The following is a 22,163-nucleotide window of genomic DNA, read 5'->3' on the forward strand; positions in this document are numbered from 1 at the left end:
GGGATCCCTTTTCTCCGAATCACTCCAGAGGCTATCCATCTTCGCACGGTTCCTTCCTTCTTACCCAAAGTAGTCTCACAATTCCACCTCAACCAAACCATATCCTTGCCTACCACGGACGGTATGAAGAAGTCAGAGGAAGGTCGAATTCTACGCCATCTCAACATTGGCAGGCTACTATCCAGATACCTGGAAATGTCAGAAGCAGTACAAAGGACGGACCACCTGTTCGTCCTTCACAGCGGGAAGAAGCAAGGGGAAGCGGCCTCCCGGGCAACTATCGCCCGCTGGATCAAAGAAGTTGTCAAGGCGGCCTACGTAGACGCGGGAAAACCACCTCCTCTACGGGTCAAGGCTCACTCTACCAGAGCGCAAGCGGCTTCTTGGGCAGAAATTAGGATGCTGTCGCCTGCAGAGATATGTAAAGCGGCGACGTGGTCCTCCCTCCATACCTTCTCCAGATTCTACCGTCTGGATGTCCAGGCCAGGGAGGACACAGCATTCGCGAGGGCAATCCTGAACGGACCTCGGGCAGCCTCCCGCCCAGTCCGGGAGTAGCTTTTGTACGTCCCACTTGTTTTGAGTCCATCTGCTACACGCTAGGAAATGTTGAGATTACTTACCTGATAATCTCCTTTTCCTTAGTGTATGCAGATGGACTCAGCATCCCGCCCAGCTGCCAGCATACATGGGGATTCACCGACTCATGGTAAGCCATGTTTTCTTATGATAGGGCATCCACCCTGCTGGGTGTCGACGCCTTCCGGTTGAGAATCCTGGCGGTCTCCAGCTACTATCAATCGGTCAGGGTAATCCTGTTCATTTAATCGATCGGTCAGTTACACATATATCCATAAAGCTTTGCAAGGAAGATTACTGAATTGCTGCACTTCCTGCGGGGGTATATGTACACGTGCTGACGTCAGATCCGTCTCCAACTGCTAGCACGAGCACACTACCCACTTGTTTTGAGTCCATCTGCATACACTAAGGAAAAGGAGATTATCAGGTAAGTAATCTCAACATTATTATCAGACGCTTTATACGTCAGAGGGGTGGAACCCAGAGGCCTGTGCCCAGTTTTGTGATAATATAGCGATGCCTAGACTCCAATTAGAGAAAAAGGAATGGCTAAATAGGCCCTTGGAAGCTGAGGAAGTTAGAGTGGCCATCCACCAGGCGAAACGCTTTAAAGCTCCTGGTCCCGACGGATTCACATCCGAATTTTATAAATACCTTGCCGACCAAGTGGGACCTGTGCTGGCCTGTACTTTTTCGGCATTAACTCGTTCTGGGGAATACCCGGCCCATACAAATATGGCGCACATAACTTTAATTCCCAAGCCGGGTAAGGATTCGCAATCCCTGGCTGCATATCGCCCGATCTCATTGTTAAATGCTGATCAGAAATTATTAGCCAGGATTATGGCTGAATGTCTGGCACAAGTGATTCCGACTTTAATTGGACAGGGCCAGGTGGGATTTGTTAGGAGGAGATATGCCCTATCCAATGTTAGGAAGCTCTTCCCTGCAATGGCCTTGAGTCAGCAGATAAAGACCCCCTATTTAATGGTTAGTTTTGATGCTGAAAAAGCATTTGATATGGTGGAGTGGGGATACCTTTTCTATGTCTTACAGGCCATGAGCTTCAATGGTTTTTTTCTGGATACTATCCATCTGCTGTACAATAATCCTATGGCCCTGATACTAGGGAATGGTTCCAAGTCAGTGCCCTTCCCAGTGGCTAGGGGAACGAGACAGGGGTGCCCTCTTTCCCCTCTGTTGTTTCTGCTGCAGCTAGAGCCTCTTCTATTAGCGATTCAACAAACTCCGGCAATACGAGGAATACGGATGCAAACGGAAATATTTAAATATGCAGCGTTTGCTGACAACATAGCGGTATTCCTCACTGCTCCTGAACGTTCCCTCCCAGTTCTTTTAAACTTGGTTGAAGATTTTGGTGGTTTTGCGGGGTTACGCCTAAACACTGAGAAGTCGGTGGTGTTAGCATTTCCGGATACTCTTAAGGAGACCTGGGTGGGCTCTTTTCCGCTACAATGGACGACAGAGCCGATTAGATATCTAGGAGTATATATTCCACAGACTCCCAATACACTCTATAAGGTTAATAGTCCTCCTTTGTTGACTTATACCATAGATAAAATGCGTACTGCCATTATCATTAAGTGGGCGCATTAACATGTTTAAGATGGTCCTATTGCCAAAGTGGCTTTATGTACTCTCCAACTTACCAGTCTACCTTAAACGCAAGGATTTGACCTTATTGGATAAGGAGCTTAGGCTTTTTCTTTGGCGTGGGGGTAAATCCCTTGTCCCGTTGCGAACTTTACGGGCGCGTTGGGATGAGGGAGGACTGGGAGTTCCTGATATTGGGTTGTATAACTTGGCGGGTAACCTCCGACTTGTACGAGATTGGCTTCTTGACCAATCCTCTTTTATTCAAGTCCTTGCTGAACAAGCTTTGGTGGCACCCTTAGATTTAAACTATGCCCTGCAAGCTCCTTCCCAATCTTTGCCTACTATTTTGGTTCAGTCCCCATCTATTGCGCCTATTAGACAGACTTGGATGGTGGTGACAAAACTTATCAAGGTCCCTCGGGTATGTGCATACCTTTTACCACTACAGGGTAATTTGGATTTTTCCCCTGGGTCCCAAACAGCAGGTTTTCATCTCTGGCGACAGAAAGGTGTAACACGCCTAGATCATTTATTCAATGACGAAGGGGAATTATTATCCTTCGTGGAGTTACAGTCCATGTATCATGTGAGTCGAACACAGATTCTCCCCTACTTGCAAGCGAAACATTATATAAGATCCCTGCCTTCAGATACGTTGAGTCCTAGTGTGTTTCACTCATTAGTAGATTTATTTATGTGAGAAAGTAGTAAAATACTTTTGATGTCAAGATATTATAAGCTTCTGGTTAAGCATTCTGAATCGGGCACCTATCAGGTTTTGGTAGATCGTTGGAACAAAGATGTTGTTTGTGATATCGCTAACAATACTCCGAGCATGCTTTCGTCGAATTTCCCACATCACAGACAATATGTATTATAGAGAAATGCAGTATAAATTTCTCCGCAGGGCTTATGTGACAGTACAAGTAGCTTATCAATCAAAGCTTATCTTTTCTGATCTTTGTACGAGATGTAATAGTGCAGTAGGCACGATATCTCATTCTTTTTGGGCATGCCCCCCTATTAGATGGTTTTGGGGGCACATTGCTCGATATCTCATGACATTATTAGATCCTAAATTGCCCATAACACCTATGACGTTTTTGTTTGGCTGCTTACCAAAACTCCCAGAGAGAAAAAGAGTGATTGGGTTATTCATTCTGAAGGCATGCTTGGTGGGGAAAAAGGTGATTCTGTTGCAATGGAGGAGTACCGACCCTCCTTTGTTTTGGACTTGGAGAAATCATTTACATCATCTTACGCATGGAGGACCTCGGCTCCCGCACAGCACTGCAGAAACACCGAAGATTTTTTGAAGTCTGGGATGCTTATCTACAGGCACTGCCGCACCGTTCTAGGAGTCTAATTTTAAATGATTGACTCGGACTTTCTATTGGAAAGTGGACAACATGACTTGTATTTGTGGTGCATCGTATTGTAATATTTTTATTTCTCCCTCACAGCATGATTACTAGGTTCATTTGTTGGGAAAGGGGGGGGGGGGAAGGGATAATTGAAGGGAGAGTTCACGAAGTTTGCATATATTGTAAAGTAGCGGCGTTGGAGGTGCAGAGTAACCCCTCCAATGCCGGGTTCCATTGAGTGTATTGTTATTGCGAAAATAATAAAAACCTTATACATTAAACCCAGCTATACTGCACTAACCACATCCTCTGGCAACAAATTCCAGAGCTTAATTGTGTGTTGAGTGAAAAAGAACTTTCTCTGATTAGTCTTAAATGTGCTACTTGCTGACTTCATGGAGTGCCCCCTAGTCCTTCTATTATCCGAAAACATAAATAACAGTTTCACATCTACTCGTTCAAGATCTCTCATGCTTTTAAAGACCTCTATTATATTCCCCCTCAGTTGTCTCTTCTCCAAGCTGAACAGCCCTAACTTCTTCAGCCTTTCCACATAGGGGAGCTTTTCCATCCCCTTTATTATTTTGGCCGCCCTTCTCTGTACCTTCTTCAGTGCAACTATATCTATTTTGAGATGTGACCAGAATTGCACACAGTACTCAAGGTGCTGTCTCACCATGGAGCGATACAGAGGCATTATGACATTTTTCATTTTATTAACCATTCCCTTCCTAATAATTCCTAAGATCTGTTTGCTTTCTTGACTGCTGCAGTAGACTGAGCCGACAATTTCAATGTACAGTTTGTTTCTCTAGCATCTGGCTCAGGAAATTGTTACAATAAAAGAATTGCTGAGGTTTGTAAGAGACTGCGGATTAGGGTTGTGAATTTGTTTAAAATGAATAAGAAATGTAAACAGAATTGGGCATTTTACTTTTGGAGTTTGGAAAATGAATACTAATGGCCAGTGCCCCCAAAATTACTGATCATTTTTGTTTACATTTGCATTTGTTTCTCATTAAAGCCTATGATACAGGCAAAACTGCAGGAGCTTTTCTTTAGAAGTCAGCTGACCTAGCATAGTCCTTGCTGCTTAGCAACCAGTGACATCACTTTTGACCCTAACCTTCCCAGAGTCAGGGTGGCAAAGAGGAAGGAAGGAAGAACCAGGAAGCAGGACCAATTCAAGTGATTCATTTTTTAATCACTATCAGGACGATACAGAAAGAAACGCTGGAGAGCGGGCGAGCGCAGGCCAGTGTCCTGTGCGCGCGATACAGTAAATAAAAATATGCTAATTAGAGCCCGCGGTAAAAGGAGGCGCTAGGGACACTAGCGCGTCCCTAGCGCCTCCTTTTTCACAGGAGCGGCGGCTGTCAGCGGGTTTGACAGCCGACGTTCAATTTGCCAGCGCAGGGTCTCGGACCCGCTGACAGCCACGGGTTTGGAAACGTGACGCCGGCAAAATTGAGCATCCAGTTTTCAACCCGCGAGCTGCGGGCTGATTTTAAATTTTTTTATTTTTAATTATTTTTTACTTTTGGGACCTCCGACTTAATATCGCCATGATATTAAGTCGTAGGGTGTACAGAAAAGCAGTTTTTACTGCTTTTCTGTACACTTTCCCAGTGCCGAGAGAAATTAACGCCTACCTTTGTGTAGGTGCTAATTTCTGAAAGTAAAATGTGCGGCTTGGCTGCACATTTTACTTTCTGAATTGCGCAGTAATAACTAATAGGGCCATTAACATGCATTTGCATGTTTCGGGGGGGGGGGGGGGGGGTTGGACGCACGTTTTCATAGAAACATAGAATTGACGGCAGAAGAAGACCAAACGGCCCATCCAGTCTGCCCATCAGGTTTCACACTTTTTTTTTTCTCATACTTATCTGTTACTCTTGGCTCTTAGTAACCTTTTGGTTCTATTTCCCTTCCACCCCCACCATTAATGTAGAGAGCAGTGTTGGAGCTGCATCTAAGTGAAATATCTAGCTAATTAGTTAGGGATAGTAACCATCACAATAAGCAAGCTACACCCATGCTTATTTGTTTACCCAAACTATGTAATTCAGTCCTTGTTGGTTGTTGTCTGTATATAGATCCACTTTTCTTCATTCCCCCTGCCGTTTTCGACGCGCTATTACCCCTTACTGAATAAGGTGTAAAGCTAGCGTGTTGAAAACGCGCGTCCAACCGCGGGTTAATAGTGCGCTCCGCCGGAACACACTGTACTCTATCGGCCTGTATCCTAGCAGGAATTGCATGGATTGACAGTGACTTAATTTTTTTCCCCAAGCTCATAGTGAAAGCAACTTTGAGCCTGCCACCATTTCCAGCTCATTTTGGCTCTGACAGCTCAGTGGGACAGAACATATGAGTTAGGCATACACACTTTGTTACTGTGTCCAGAATCTTACTATGCTTTGTAAATTTGCTGTGAAGCAAAAAGCAATGAGCGTACACAGGTAACTGTGCTGTAACATTCATTTCAAACAGAACTTATTGCAAGCTATAGCTCTGTTACTAGAGATTTTTAAAGTACTGAAGAGCACTGTAACTGCAGTTATGTGTCTGACTAGGAATAACAGAACCAAACTCGGCAAAGGGATTAGGCGGGCACTCACAAACACTGGCTATTCAGCAGAGTAGTACTCTGCCCAACATGTTTTTTTGCTTTTTTTTTTTTGTTTTCACCAGTTCTCCTATTTTCTCTATTTTTGTATTTGATCTTTGTATGCTTATCTTTTTTTCCTGTTTTGCTTATTTAACTTTTGTTTTTCTTTTTTACATATTGTGACTTTATTCCTCCACCCTCTCTCTAAACTCTTCCCATTCCATTCCTCTACCTCACTACTTCTTTGCCTGGGTAAGCAGCAGCTGTGATCTCTCTCCCCGGGAAGGGACCTGTTAGCAGCAGGAACTCCTCCTGGGCTGAGGCTTGAAGGTGCCAGCTCTTTCTGGGTCTTGGAATACCACAGTGGCTCCTCCCATATTCAGGCCCACCACAGCAGTAGCTGTTTCTTTCCCTGGCCTGCCACAGTGAAAGCAGCTCTTGCCTCAGGCCAGCTCAAAAACACATGGCTAAGCCATGGCATGATTATGATGATGTCACTATGTTCCCTCCCTCGTGAGCTAGTAGCACCGAGACTGGAGAGCACAGTAATTTCTTTTCTTCCTCCATCAGCCAGCTCCTTAAAGATCATTTACGCTCCCGGGGGGGGGGGGGGGCTAAGCTCCCCATTTGTAAACACCTCTGTGCTACAGCTTGCAGCATAGATATTGAGAACAAAGTGGTTCAGGCTTTGCTGTTTTCTTCCCAAGAAAAGCAGATAATCTGGCAGCCAGAAAACCTGTTACAAGACATTCATATAACTGCAGATGGAAAATATTTTCTTTCTGGTGTGCCTCGCAGGATGAGGACCCTTTTACATGTTCTATTGCCATTTTTCTTCAATACCTTTTCATCTTTCCAATTCTAGGTTAAAATAAAATTCAGTAAGAATGTATCTGAGTGCTATAGCAACATGCCATCACCAGTTGCTAGGTCTGCATGTTTCACAAAATCCCATAGTAGCTATGTTCATCAAGGGACTGTTTCACTTATGACCTCCAGTCAGTTGAAAAAGGTTCCCCATCCTTAGTGGAACCTTTTTCAACTGATAAAATATCTATTTAAACTTTTAACAACTGTAGACCTTAAATGTATCACATGAAACTTTTGTTTCTAATAGCTGTCACCTCAGCGTGCTGAGTAAGCAAACGTCAGGTTTCAGTAGCTTAGCCACTGTATACTCAGAATTTTAAAAAATAGAGTTGTATTATGAATGCACCCAAAGTTCCTTCCCAAGATAGTATCTCAATTTCATTTAAATCAGTTAGTTGTTCTTCAGTCTCTTTTTTTTCCGCGTAGCAGTAGCCTCGCGGATTCTGGCGCTCTGTGAGAATACCTCACAACCTTTTCCTCACGGAAAATAAACTTTAAAATTCAAAAACTTTTCCCCCATCTCGGGGGTCCCAAACCAACCTCCATTGACGCCGGTAAGTTTACCATCGTCTTTCACGGTCTGTTCCCGGTGGTGTTTTTTCATCGGTGCCCGATGGCTTCCGACCGCATGCCGCCTATATTTTTCAAAATCATGGCCATCGGGTTCCAAAATGCCCCAAGTGCCCAAGAACCATGTCCATTACGGACCCGCACAACATGTGTGTTTTGTGCTTAGGCCCTGTTCACGACGTCCAACAGTGCATTAGCTGTGCCCTAATGACGCCAAAAGGCCGCAGTGGCCCGTTTGCAGAAGATGGAACTCCTTTTTAAAGTGTCTCCATCGACCTCGGCCAAGGCTGCACCGAGTCGGAAGCCTTCATCTTCATCGACTCCATCACCATCTAAATCTCAGCGCCATAAGGTCACCGGTGACCTTTCTTCACCATCCTCTTCTCACTCGAAGGCATCGACATCTTCCTCATTGGTGCCCTAGAAGGAAAGGGGTTGAACATCGGGAAAATCACTGTCATCGACATCGACGAAGCATTTCCTTCGATGTCGCCACCGGTAGGCCATCGATATCGGCACAGACAGAGCCACCAGCTAAAAAGTCCCGGGGAGAAGGGGCCCCATCCCCTTCTAGACCCGGGACACCGAGGTGTTCCCCACCGATACGGTGCTGGGAGCCGAGACTCCACTAATACTTGTGGACCCTCTGGGAATGCCCTCTGAGCCTCCTTCCCCGATAGCTGTGCCACCGATGCCAGCTTCTACAGCCGAATTGGACAGGATAGTTCAAGAGGCGGTTCACCAGACTCTTCGAGGATTCCAGCCTCCACCGACACCGGCCCCCATGCCAGTGCCCGACCCGATGCCCACCATGCTGGCTCCGCTTCTTGACCGACTGGACACATTGATCGGTGCATTGCCATTGGCACCGCTTCCTGCCGTGCCATCGGCATCTACTAAACCACCGACATTGATGCCGATTCCATTGTCTTCGGATGAGGAACCGAATTTGCCGATGCCGGAGCCGACTCCAGGACCATCGGTCTTGTTACTGTCCCACCGTCCTTTGAAAACACAGATTCCATTGATGCCATCACCGTCCTCTGTGCCCGCATCGGTGCCACCATGCTTCCCATTGGTGCCACCTCCATATCTGGCTGGATTTGGACCTATACCTCGAACTGAAGATCCTCGAGGTGTTGGTGATGCACCTTATAATCCCTGGGGGGATGATTCTTCAGACTCTTAGGACTCAGATGAACTCCTCTCAGAGCCTTCACCCCCAGAGGAACACAGTCGCTCCCTGCCTGAAGACCTCACATTTGCAAATTTCATTAAAGAAATGTCTGAAACAATTCCCTTTAGTTTGCAAACAGAGGAGGATGCCATTCACAAAATGCTAGAGGTACTGCAATTTGTCGATGTCCCTAAGGAAGTCATAGCAAACCCAGTTCATGAGGTACTTCTTGATTTACTGCACCGGAACTGGGAGCACCCCTGGCCACAGTTCCACCAGTCAATAGAAAAGCTGATGCTACTTACCTAGTCCAATCAGCTCTGGGGTTTCAAAAGACACAACTCCCACATCAATCTGTGGTCGTAGAGTCTGCTCAAAAGAAGTTTCAAACGTTCCTGACCTCATTCTTCTGCACCTCCAGGTAAGGAACAGAAATCTTTAGATGCCTTCGGACGAAGAGTCTTCCATGGTTCCATGCTGATAGCACGAATAGCTGCTTATCAGCTCTATATGACTCAATACTCTAGGAATCTATGGAAGAAAGTCCAGGATTTTTCTGAAACCTTACCAGACGAATTCCAAGAAGGACTCAATAACATCCTTCAGAAAGGACTTGATTCAGGGAGACATGAAGTGAGAGCAGCATATGATATCTTCGACACTGCCTCGATGGTATCTGCAGCTGGCATAAGTGCCAGACGCTGAGCATGGCTCAAGTCCACTGACCTACATCAGGAAGTCCAAGAAAGGTTGGCAGACCTTTCATGTGCAGAAGACAACTTGTTTGGCGCCAAGATCCAGGAAACAGTTGCACAATAAAAGACCACCACGACACCTTGCGTCAGCTGTCTGCTCTCCTTACGGACTTCCCATCCACTACTAAGAGATCTTTTAGGCGAGATCCTAGGAGATTACCACCTCAATCCTGTGCTCGACAACCTAGACCTCAACAACGAGGTCAACCACGACAACCCAGGGCCCCGAAGCCCCAGCCAGCCCCACAGACTGGTCCAGCTTTGGGATTTTGACTCCCTTCTAGAGAGCAGCAGTCAACTCTCACCTTCCACAACTATTCCGGTGGGAGGCCTCCTGTGCCATTTTACCAACATATTTCCAACAACACACGTAATCAACCAAACAATAAATAATATTTTTTGTTTTATGGGACCGTCATATAAACCCCAGTTTATTGACGTCTTTTATGAGCATTAAATTATGCTCCATCGATAACTAAATGGGGTACAGTTTAATCATTGGTCCATTTTTCAAAATTTTAAATATTTTTAGGTATTTTTTAAATATTTCAAATAACAAAACATTTTTAAAAAGTGCACTACTTCCCTTAATTATGCCCAACACGGTACCATGTTTCGCAAAGCTGCTGCTTCAGGGGCCTGACTCAAAAGATTTTTTCAGAGTCCATGAATGTTCTCCGTATTCGTTTATTTTTCAGTCCCGTAATTTATTCTTTGAGGTAGACGCGACTAATAATTCCTTCAAAAGGCGCGTTTTAGCACACCACACACTCGGCATTTTCATGGAGTTCAGGATGCCGATTTTTCAAAGTTTATTGCGTGATGACATCATGTAGGAACGTCAGGCCCCTGAAGCAGCAGCTTTGTGAAACATGGTACCGTGTTGGGCATAATTAAGGGAAGTAGTGCACTTTAAAAAAATTTTTTGTTATTTGAAATATTAAAAAAATACCTAAAAATATTTAAAATCTTGAAAAATGGACCAATGATTAAACTGTACCCCGTTTAGTTATCGATGGAGCATAATTTAATGCTCTAAAAGACGTCAATAACTGGGATTTATATGACGGTCCCATAAAACAAAAATATTTATTGTTGGTTGAATACATGTGTTAGAAATTTATTGGTTCATATCACCTCTCTAAGGCATTTGTTTTATATCATTTTACCAACATATGGCACACTATTACCATAGCAAGAAAAATAGTTGGTGTAATGTTGGAATGAACTGTGACTGCAATATGAATTGCACTATCAATTCTTTTTAAGAAATTTTTAAACAATTTTTAAACAATTGGAGGAAAAGACCTCAGCGCTGGTATCTTTTCTTAATTAATTATCAGAGTGCAAACCAGTTGATATAGTCATTGGTCAAAAAAACCTCCAGTATTTCTCTTCTTTATTAGAAAAAACTTTTTTTGTGTCTTTTTTTTTTTCTTTCAATAAAAATTATTTAATTGATATCTGCTCTTGCTCACTGTGGGGTAGATTTTATAAATTTATGCATGCGCGAACAAAAGTACGCTGGATTTTATAAGATACGCGCGGGGGCTGGTCCGGAGGCCTCGACCACGCCCCCGGGCCGGCGTCACGCCCTGACACGCCTCCCGCCCCGCCCCAAAATTTGCGCCGCCCACCCGACATGCCCCCTTTGCAAAGCCCCGGGGCTTATACGCATCCTGGGGCTTGTGCATGCTGCCGAGCCTATGCAAAATAGGCTCGGCGCGCACAGGGGCCTTTTAAGAGGGTTACGCGCATAACTTATGCGCGTAACCCTTTTAAAATCCGGCCCTGTGTGTTATATTAGTTTATTAAGTGAGGAAACAGACATATCAGTTACAATGTAAAGCCCTGTTGGCTGAATTTGCTGTTATCTGGAAACCGATGTGATGTCTCGTGCGAATGTCGGTATAGAAAAATGTTAAATAAATAAATAAATAAATAAATATCAACAGGAATTCACCTGGTTCAGAGTGAAGAGTTGATAATTTAGTCTCTTGGTGAAACAATTATAGTTTGTTGCATTGCCCGATTGACTAGAGAAACTTTTAGACAAACTTGCCTTCTAAATCAAGCTCATAATGCTTCTATGAAGGCAATTCAAAGGACACTTAAGCGGCACTCTGAAGGTTGCCGATTGAAGCTTAATCTTCAAATGCTCTACAGCACTTATGTAGAAAACAGCGTAATTCTGTAGTACTGTAGTTCTGGCACTGCACGAGTTGCCGCAAATGTTTAAAGCTCTGTAAAGCTGCTTACAATACAAAAGCCACTTATCTTGGCATGATGGTTGATCCAAGTTATGTCAAAGGACACCTGAAATGCCGATGTATGTTTCGCGGGAAATGCTGCGTCAGGGCAGTATTGCATCTCAAGGAATTAAATAAAAAACATGTTGAGTGAAATCTATGGTGAAATCATTCATAATATCAATGAGAAAAATCGTTTCATTACTCACAGTTTCTTGTCCGATCAAACTTTCGGTCATCGGGCTTCAAGTCAAAAAGGCAGAGTGTGTGTAAACTCATGAACTGATTTTATAGGTTGCTCACAAGAGACTTGATGATGTCATGACCATCTACAGGTGTATTCATTAAGGATTCAACTATGTGTCTGTATATTGAATTATAAACTGGACCAGTCCATCTTGATGTTTAATCCCATTGGTTCTTCACTGTGTAATCTGAAGATCCACTGTTGCTCTTTGCGATACAACAATGCTGCCCGGTCCCCTCTTCTTATGTGTGGTTTGACTGTGTCGATAACAAACTATTTGAGTTGTTGAAAAGAATGATTTGATTGGACACAGTGGGCAAAGAGCGGTGCATTTTCCTTGAAATGTTTTATGCAACTTCTGTGCTCGCAAATATGATGCTGAAAGGATCTTGTGGTTTGACCCACATAATAACGGGAGCATGGACATGTAATGATGTACACCACAAAAATTGATGCACAAATGCTGTAATATTTTATATTGAATTTTTGTTTTGTGACTGGATTGGTAAATTCCTTTATTTGTATTGTTTGGGGACAGATGGAACAGTGTTCACATCCATAATGGCCAATACATTTGTTTCCTACTAATGATGTTTGATGTTTTTCTTCGTTTGATAAGGATGCTGGACTGAGAATTTCTTTGAAATTTCGACTGCGGGAAAAAGCCATGCGAAAGTCAAAATTTTGAAAACATTCTATATTTTGAATGATGGACCAATGGGATTGGATACTTTTGATAATTTGCCTGTTTAAAGGAGAATAGTGGGTAACACAAGTGGCTAGAGTGTTGTCTTGTTCTGTATTGTCATTTTTGCTGTTGTAGTGCAATAAAGCTTCTCTATCGCTATATAGAGCCCTCTTATAACCTGATTTAATACTTTTGGTTGGGTAGCCTCTTGCCTTAAATTGTTTTATCAGTTCTAAAGATTTCTCTTTAAAAAGATTTTTGTCTCTGCAATTTATTCAATATCTCAAGAACTGAGATACTGGGAGACTATTTTTTAAAGGTAATGGGTTTGAGCTGGAATAATGCAGATAAGTGTTCCGATCAGTAGATTTCTTAAAGACACTCAAGGCAATGCTCCCTTCATTAGTTTTACTGAAGGTAAGATCAAGGAATGATATGTTGTCGTAAGTCTTATTCAAGGTGAACTGTATATTATCACAACTATTAATCCATTTTTGAAAATAAATTGTCTTCCAATGTGCCATCCCAAATGATGAATATATCGTCTATATAGCATCCATAAAACTTCAAACAGGGATCTGTATTGGGACCCTTACTTTTCAATATATTTATAAATGATCTGGAAAGAAATACGATGAGTGAGATAATCAAATTTGCAGATGACACAAAATTGTTCAGAGTAGTTAAATCACAAGCAGATTGTGATAAATTGCAGGAAGACCTTGTGAGACTGGAAAATTGGGCATCCAAATGGCAGATGAAATTTAATGTGGATAAGTGCAAGGTGATGCATATAGGGAAAAATAACCCATGCTATAATTACACAATGTTGGGTTCCATATTAGGTTTACAACCCAAGAAAGAGATCTAGGCGTCATAGTGGATAACACATTGAAATCGTCGGTTCAGTGTGCTGCGGCAGTCAAAAAAGCAAACAGAATGTTGGGAATTATTAGAAAGGGCATGGTGAATAAAACAGAAAATATCATAATGCCTCTGTATTGCTCCATGGTGAAGACCGCCCCTTGAATACTGTGTACAATTCTGGTCGCCGCATCTCAAAAAAGATATAATTGCGATGGAGAAGGTACAGAGAAGGGCTACCAAAATAAGAGGAATGGAACAGCTCCCCTATGAGGAAATACTAAAGAGGTTAGGACTTTTCAGCTTGGAGAAGAGGGATATGATAGAGATGTTTAAAATCATGAGATGAGGGGGGATATGATAGAGATGTTTAAAATCATGAGAGGTCTAGAATGGGTAGATGTGAATCGGTTATTTACTCTTTCGGAAAATAGAAAGACTAGGGGGCACTCCATGAAGTTAGCATGTGGCACATTTAAAACTAATCGGAGAAAGTTCTTTTTTACTCAACGCACAATTAAACTCTGGAATTTGTTGCCAGAGGATGTGGTTAGTGCAGTTAGTATAGCTGTGTTTTAAAAAAGGATTGGATAAGTTCTTGGAGGAGAAGTCCATTACCTGCTATTAATTAAGTTGACTTAGAAAATAGCCACTGCTATTACTAGCAACGGTAACATGGAATAGACTTAGTTTTTGGGTACTTGCCAGGTTCTTATGGCCTGGATTGGCCACTGTTGGAAACAGGATGCTGGGCTTGATGGACCCTTGGTCTGACCCAGTACGGCATGTTCTTATTGTGAAAAAGGTGACTTGTCGATCCATTGAGCTTCGAATTCCATCATGTATAAATTCGCTATACTGGGCGCCATGGTGGCGCCCATTGCAGTTCTGGAAATTTGTTGATAGTAAACATTTTGAAAAATGAAAAAATTATTGGTCAATGCCAATTCAGCTAACTTGAAAATAAACTGGGTCGGACCTTATGAGGATGTTCTCTTTTCTGTAAAAATTGTAACACTACTTCTAAAGCCTGAGCCTCTGGTATTGATGTATAAAGAGATTTGATATCCATTGTAATGAACCAATAATAAATGCTATTAAATACCATCATCTCGACACATTTTCTCATATCTGGAACCCAAAACATGTTTTCTGCTCATAAACTTGTTTTTCTGTGTACTACGCCTTTTCTGTGTGCACATTTTTTGGTTTGTTTGCTTTTTAATTCCTGATGTGTTAGCATGCCATTAGCTTACTCATCAGGAGTTTTTGGTTTTTTTTTTAAATTAGCTTATGCATTAGGAAACTGTGAGCTGAATTTCAGTGCGCAGTTCTAACACTCAGCTTTAACACTGAGTAGTTCAGGCCTTGGTGAAATCCAAATCTATCTGGTGAAGAGTTTTGGGGTACCATTGGTTTGAGGAATAATAGAATAGGCTGTTGGACATGTTGTAGAAAGGCTGCTATCAGAGTGCTTGTGTTCAGGAGAATGGTTATGATGATTCTATCATTGTGGTTTACCCATGAAAAGCTGTATAAAATGGGTTGGAAATGAATTTTGGGCTATTGGCAAAATTGTGCATTTAGGGAATATTTTCTCATGTTTGGAGATTATGTCTGATAATCCAAATTTAATGGTCATAGATCATCTCCTGGACTTATAGCATTACTAATAGTCGCCCATCTGGCTGAGCCTGCTACTGTATTGGAATATAATTTAAATAAAAAGAGGAGGGATCAAGTTAGTTGACCACTAATTAGTTGCCACAAGGCATATTTTGAACCACTGGAACTCAATAAACATGCCAGTTTTTGCCTCTTGGTTTCAAACTATTAGGAGTATTTTTGTAGTAAAGGATCTTTCTTTTATTGTTAATTACACCGAAAGATATGTGTACATATATTGAGCACATGGTAACTTGACTCAAAAAGGGATTGATCAGGACAAGTTTGAAACTTGTGAGCAGTAACATCAATCCTTGATGTTTCAACCCTGATTTATGGTTAAAAGTGGCTATCTGAATGTCTTGCCAATATAGAAAGAATTTACTGTTGCAGTAAAAGAAAGGTGCCTTTTATCTATGAACCTTGGCAAACTCCTCTTACTGGCTGACAGAAAGTATTTTGGGATCTGGATCTAAGGATTCCTGCTGCTGTTTAGTTTTAAAGTTGAATTTGGAGATTCTGAAATTGTATGCTGATGAAGAGTAAATTTATGGTGCAGTTATATGTTGAATCTCTATATTGTGTTGAAGATAAACTTCAACTGTAAGCTTTTAAATAAAGGAAATTGAAAAGAAAGAAAAGTTATAAATATTTTTTTACTACTGTAATGTTTGTTTTTGCAATATTGAATATCCTGAAATTGATATTGAATATCCTTGAAATTGATAATCTGACCAGTCTTCATGCTTTTTATCTAGTAATTTTGGTTTAAAACCATTTTTTGTTTGCTTAGACATTTTGTAATCTGTATTTCTGTGTTTTTTTTAAACTTTTGACAGCATCAGCCTTGTGCCAAACACTTACAAGGGACTCATTTATCCTCCTCTAATTACTGTAGCTTATACTGACATTCAGCTTCAAAATTCAGAGACACAGACTGTGATGGTGAGTTCATAACCAACAAATACTGCATTTATTAATATTAGTCATTAAGATAATTAAGAAAATGTTTGTTACCAAATTGAAACTTGTAAATATTAATACCACATTGAAATTTTAATTAAGCTTTATATATTAAAATGTTGTTGGTGGCATAAAAATGACTGTACTGTACTATGTTTATGTTTTTTAAACATATGTGAACAATGTTATAGAGCCTCCAAAAATAGAAGGAAATGATTTGGCTGTTCACAGAAAAAAATATTGTGTGCAGTAGCTGACCTTTTCTAAAGCAGAAAATATATTGTTATGATATTTCATAGTACTATGTTTAGAAACAGAGCATGACTCTTATCAATGGAGTACTAAGCAGTCTCTTAGGGCCCTACATATTAAGTATTTTTCCCATAGAGGCAAAATGAGAAAAAATGTTTCCCTGTACGTACCTGGATCAGTCCAGACCTGGGTTATGTCACCAATCCAGCAGAGGGAGGCAGAGAAACGTTCTACTGACTCTGATGTATACCCTGGAGCACCACCTGCAGTCCATCAGTATTTCTCTGTCTCCCAGCAGAGGTGGGCATCCCTAACCCCTGCAGTCTGTGGTAGTTTATTATTTTTTAGTCAGGTAGTTAGGAGTTAATTCCTTGCAGCCTTTCTTTTTTTTTTCTCTATTGTAGAGAGGCTGTTTTTTTCAATTAAGTTAATTAAAAAAAAAAGTTTCTTTTTCTTCACAGCCGTTTCCTCTGCCTCCTGGGAGGTTGTCAAGTCCTGGGAGGACTATCCCTCCTGGTTGAGGCTGCCGGAGTTGGGGAGGTTTGGGCCCAGCAACCACTCCTGGCAGGGGTGATACCGGGGAGCCCGGCTCACTCACCCTACTTGGAGCAGCGCCGAGGGTCTGGTTGGTCAGGTAAAAAAAAAAAAAAAAGAATAAATTATTTTTGGACAGCTGAATCGTGGGTTATTTACCTTTGGTGTTGGGTCGGTCTGCGCTTTTATTTTTTTTAGCGGAGTTTCTATTTACTTCTTTTAATTTTCAGTTTTTCTTTCCTTTCGCGCAGTTTTTTTTCTTTGCAATGCCGCGAGGCGCGGCCTGCCGCACTTGTGGGAACACGCGCGCGCGCGTCTTTCAAGAGAGAGTCTCTGCGCTTCCTGTCTCCCCGGGGGGGAAGGTTCGTCAAATTTGCCGGTTAAAAAAAGAACCAGGCTACCTCGCACGACTCCAAATCCTCGGACCAGCTGCTCTCCTGCCCCGGGCTCATTTCCCTGCAGTGCAGGGACTGAAGCGCTCTTGTCTACTCTGAGGGCAGCAACACAGCAAGCTATTCAGAGTGCTGCAGACCCGCCTTCGTTGTTGCCACAGCCGGCTGTCCCTGGGGGGATAAGCCGCGTGAAACAGGCCCATATTTATCTGCTGATAGCCTGGAGGAGATTTCTGATTCTTCTTCTTCTTCTGCCCTTTCGGGGGATTTTATTCGTTTTCTTCGCAAAGCATATAAATCTAAGACATTTCATAAGAAACATAGGGGTATCTCATCTGGTCAGAATTTAAAACCACGTTCCTCTAAAAGGACTAGATCTAAGCATTTGGGACTGGGGTCAGCTCCTGAGTGTCCCCTTCGTTCGGGTCCGGACCAGTCAATTTTTTCTTCCACAGATGATTCTGAGCATGACTCTTTGCCTATCCCGGACAAGTCCCTACCAGAGGGGGATATAATTGAAGATCCTGCTTTGGGTACTACTTCAGACCCTCATGTTGCGGACGGGGATGATCCCAAAGTGGTCCGACTGTTTAGAAGAGAGGAACTTGGTCCTTTAATCCCAGCAATTTTACTGGAGTTGGGTCTAGAGGCCCCAGTAAAGGATACTCGGATGGGTGACGTTGACCCGGTATTGCTTGGCCTTAGGGGTCCCACAACTTCTTTTCCCTTTCATCTTTCTCTCACTGATCTTCTGTACCGGGAGTGGGATACTCCTGAGTTGGGACTTAAGGTAGCTCGAGCTATGGATAAATTGTATCCTTTACCTGAGGAAGCTTTGGAAATTTTAAAATTTCCTAAGGTAGATGCTGCTGTATCAGCGGTCACTAAGAAGACAACTATTCCAGTAACCGGAGCAACGGCTCTTAAGGATCTCCAAGATTGTAAGCTGGAGGTTCAGCTTAAGAGAATTTTTGAAGTTTCTGCTCTTGATGTGCGGGCGGCTATGTGTAGTAGATTAGCTTTGCGAGCTGGGCTAAGATGGGTACAGGCTTTACAAAATAATTCTTCCCTCTCTGAAGAGAAAGCTGCGCAAGCTGGTAGACTGGAAGCTACTGTTGCTTACAGTGCAGATGCTTTCTATGATCTTCTTAGGACCTCGGCTCGCTCTATAGTTGCTTCAGTGTCGGCTCGCAGACTTCTTTGGTTGAGGAATTGGTTTGCAGACGCATCCTCCAAAGCTCAATTAGGGGCTTTACCCTTTAAGGGAAAATTGTTATTTGGTAAGGAATTGGAAGATTTAATTTTGTCCCTAGGAGAAAATAAGATTCACAAATTACCAGAGGACCGTCCTAGACCTAGAAGCTCTTTCTCATCTCGCTCTCGTTTTAGGTCTAACAGAAGATTTTGTTCTTCTCGTCCATCGGCTCCTCCAGCTAAACAGTCCTCAGGTAGACAACAGAATTGGTCTCAGTCCTTTCGTGGCTGTCGATTTGGCAGACCAGGAACTTCCAAAGTCTCAGGAGGTGCAAAGTCTGTCCAATGAGATGAGGCCGGTCCTTTCTCTGGTTCCCGTCATCGGGGGCAGGCTGTCTCTGTTTTACGGAGAATGGGCCAGATCAATGGGTTCTATCAGTGATAAGTCAAGGTTACGCTTTAGATTTTGTTCGGAGGCTTCATCACCTGTTTCTAATGTTCTTCCCTACAAAAGCGTCTCATAATCCAAGACTCGCTACAGCATTTAAGCAACCTAGGAGCCATAGTTCCAGTTCCAATATCAGAGCGTTGGAAAGGTTGTTATTCAATTTTCTTCGTTGTTCCCAAAAAAGAAGGAACCTTTTGTCCCATTCTCGATCTCAAAAGAGTCAACCGTTGTCTAAGGATTCCAAAGTTTCGGATGGAAACGCTCAGGTCTGTCATAGCTTCGGTACACAGAGGAGAATTTCTAGCATCTCTCGACCTCACCGAAGCTTATCTTCATATCGGCATTCGATCCGATCATCAGCAGTTTCTCAGATTTTGCATTCTAGGGCAACATTACCAATTCCAGGCTCTCCCATTCGGTTTAGCCACAGCTCCCAGGACATTTACCAAGATAATGGTTGTGGTGGCCGCACAACTCAGGAAGGAGGGCCTGTTGGTACATCCGTACCTGGACGACTTGTTAATTCGAGCAAAGTCAGAATCTCTTTGCCATTAAACAATCTACAGAGTAATCATCCTCTTGCAGTCTCTAGGTTGGGTGTTCAACGAAGACAAGAGTCACCTGTTGCCTTCCCAATCTCTGGAGTTTTTGGGGGCACGGTTCGACACTCGTGAAGGGTTAGTGTTCCTTCCAGAGCATTGCCTTCTCAAACTCCAATCGCAAATTCGAGATTTACAATCTATTCCTATTCCTTGTGTTCGGGATTATCTGATAGTCTTAGGTTCAATGACTTCTACTCTGGAATTGGTTCCCTGGGCCTTCGCACATATGAGACCACTTCAGTCTGCATTGCTTTCACGCTGGAATCCGGTTTCAGAACTATACCACCTTCCCCTTCCTCTTACAGAAATGGCTCGTTCCAGCCTGGATTGGTGGTTGCAACCAGCGAATCTACAATGGGGTGTTCCTCTAGAGATTCCGGAATGGACTGTGGTCACTACCGACACCAGTCTTTCAGGCTGGGGAGCGGTATGTCTGAAAACATCTGTTCAGGGTCAGTGGTCCGAAGAGGAAGCACAGTGGAAGCACTATTGGAGACCAGAGCGGTCCATTTAGCCTTAATCGCCCTTCAACCTCTCCTCTGCGGGAAGTCAGTGCGAGTTCTCTCCGACAATGCGACCACGGTAGCGTATATCAACCGCCAGGGAGATACTCGAACTTTACTGGTAGCTCAGGAAGCACAACAGCTGATTGCCTGGGCGGAGCAACATCTGCTCAGCATTGCAGCCTCACACATTGCCGGGGTAGACAAAATCCAAGCCGACTTTCTCAGTCGACATTATCTCGACCCAGGCGAATGGGAACTGTGCGGGGAAGCTTATCGGATGATATGCAACAGATGGTCCACTCCGGCAATGGATCTCATGGCCACATTTCAGAATGCCAAAGCCCCTCGGTTCTTCAGTCGCAGAAGGGGAAAGAGGAGCAGAAGGAGTAGACGCTCTAGTACTCCCTTGGCCAAGAGATGTTCTTCTCTATGTGTTTCCTCCTTGGCCTCTAATCGGCAAGATCTTGCGTCGGATAGAAGTTCAACAAGTCAACGTTATCTTAGTGGCTCCGGAGTGGCCACGTCGTCCGTGGTTTGCGGACCTTGTCAGTCTAGCACTGGACGGTCTCCTTCGATTTCGAGACATACCGTGCCTTCTGTCTCAGGGTCCGGGTTATTTGGAAGAGGTCGAACGTTTCTCTCTAGCGGCTTGGCTTTTGAGAGGCATCGGTTAAAGAATAAGGGTTATTCAGATGCTGTAGTAACTACTTTGTTGCGTACTAGAAAGCCTTCTACATCTTTGGCTTATGCAAGGGTGTGGAAGGTTTTTGAGTCTTGGTGTAATGAGCATCAAATAGATCCAGTTCACTCTTCTGTTTCAAATATTTTATCTTTTTTACAAGACGGATTAGCCAAGGGTTTGTCCTGTAGTTCCTTAAGAGTACAAGTAGTAGCGCTTGGAATTTTTCTTGGTAAAAGTCAAGGATTTTCCTTGGCAGCACATCCGGATGTAGTGCGTTTTCTCAAAGGCGCACAACATCTACGTCCTCCATTTCGGAATCCTTGTCCTGCTTGGAGTTTGAATTTGGTCCTTAGGGCTCTGTGTTCGGCTCCCTTTGAACCCCTTAATCATGCGACTTTGAAAGATCTCACGTTGAAGGTGGTGTTTCTGATGGCCATTTCTTCAGCTCGTAGGATTTCAGAATTGCAGGCCTTATCTTGCAGAGAGCCTTTTCTTAGAATTTCTGATTCAGGAATTTCATTACGGACAGTTCCTTCCTTTTTACCTAAGGTAGTATCTTCTTTTCATTTGAATCAGTCCATAGAGCTTCCGGCTTTTCCGTGTTTAGATCGCTTGGATCCTTCCTCTAAGGATCTTAAGAAGTTAGATGTACGACGAGCACTGTTGCGTTATCTTGAAGTTACTAACAGTTTTCGATTGTCTGATCACTTGTTTGTTTTGTGGAGTGGTCCTCGTAAAGGTCATAAGGTTTCTAAAGCTACGATTGCTCGTTGGTTAAAAGAGGCAATTCGTTCAGCTTATCTTCTTGCTCATTGTGATCTTCCTGAGGGTTTGAGAGCTCATTCTACTAGGTCACAAGCAACCTCTTGGGCAGAATGTCAGTTAGTTTCTCCTCAGGATATTTGTAAGGCAGCGACTTGGAAGTCATTGCATACATTTGCTCGTCATTACCGCTTGGACGTTCAAGCTCCAAGTTCATCAGCCTTCGGAGAGAGTGTTCTCCGAGCGGGACTCTCTGGGTCCCACCCTAAACGAATCAGCTCTGGTACATCCCAGGGTCTGGACTGATCCAGGTACGTACAGGGAAAGGAAAATTGGTTCTTACCTGCTACTTTTCGTTCCTGTAGTACCATGGATCAGTCCAGACGCCCACCCTTTATGTCTGTGTATTATATTTATTTTTTTTTTAGAGTCCGCTCGTTCACTGTTTGGGTGTTTAATTCTCCTTTCATGCTGTCTATTTTTCTTGATATTTTCTGGTTTATTCCTAAGAATTTTTTTCTTGGGGTTCTGCTTCCATTTAAGATTTGTGAGTTGGAAATTTGTTA

General features: G+C 43.0%; 1 protein-coding gene across 1 annotated transcript in view; it reads left to right on the forward strand.

Moving 5' to 3' along the window:
- The window catches only part of TMEM67 (transmembrane protein 67), a 624,701-nt gene that overhangs the window by 408,482 nt on the left and 194,056 nt on the right, over positions 1 to 22,163 (forward strand). Inside the window, 1 exon segment of the mRNA XM_029591688.1 lies at positions 16,102 to 16,207. Within this exon segment, the coding sequence (XP_029447548.1) occupies positions 16,102 to 16,207 (106 nt within the window).

The sequence above is a fragment of the Rhinatrema bivittatum genome, chromosome 2 (genome assembly GCF_901001135.1).
Source record: "Rhinatrema bivittatum chromosome 2, aRhiBiv1.1, whole genome shotgun sequence".
Lineage (NCBI taxonomy): Eukaryota > Metazoa > Chordata > Amphibia > Gymnophiona > Rhinatrematidae > Rhinatrema > Rhinatrema bivittatum.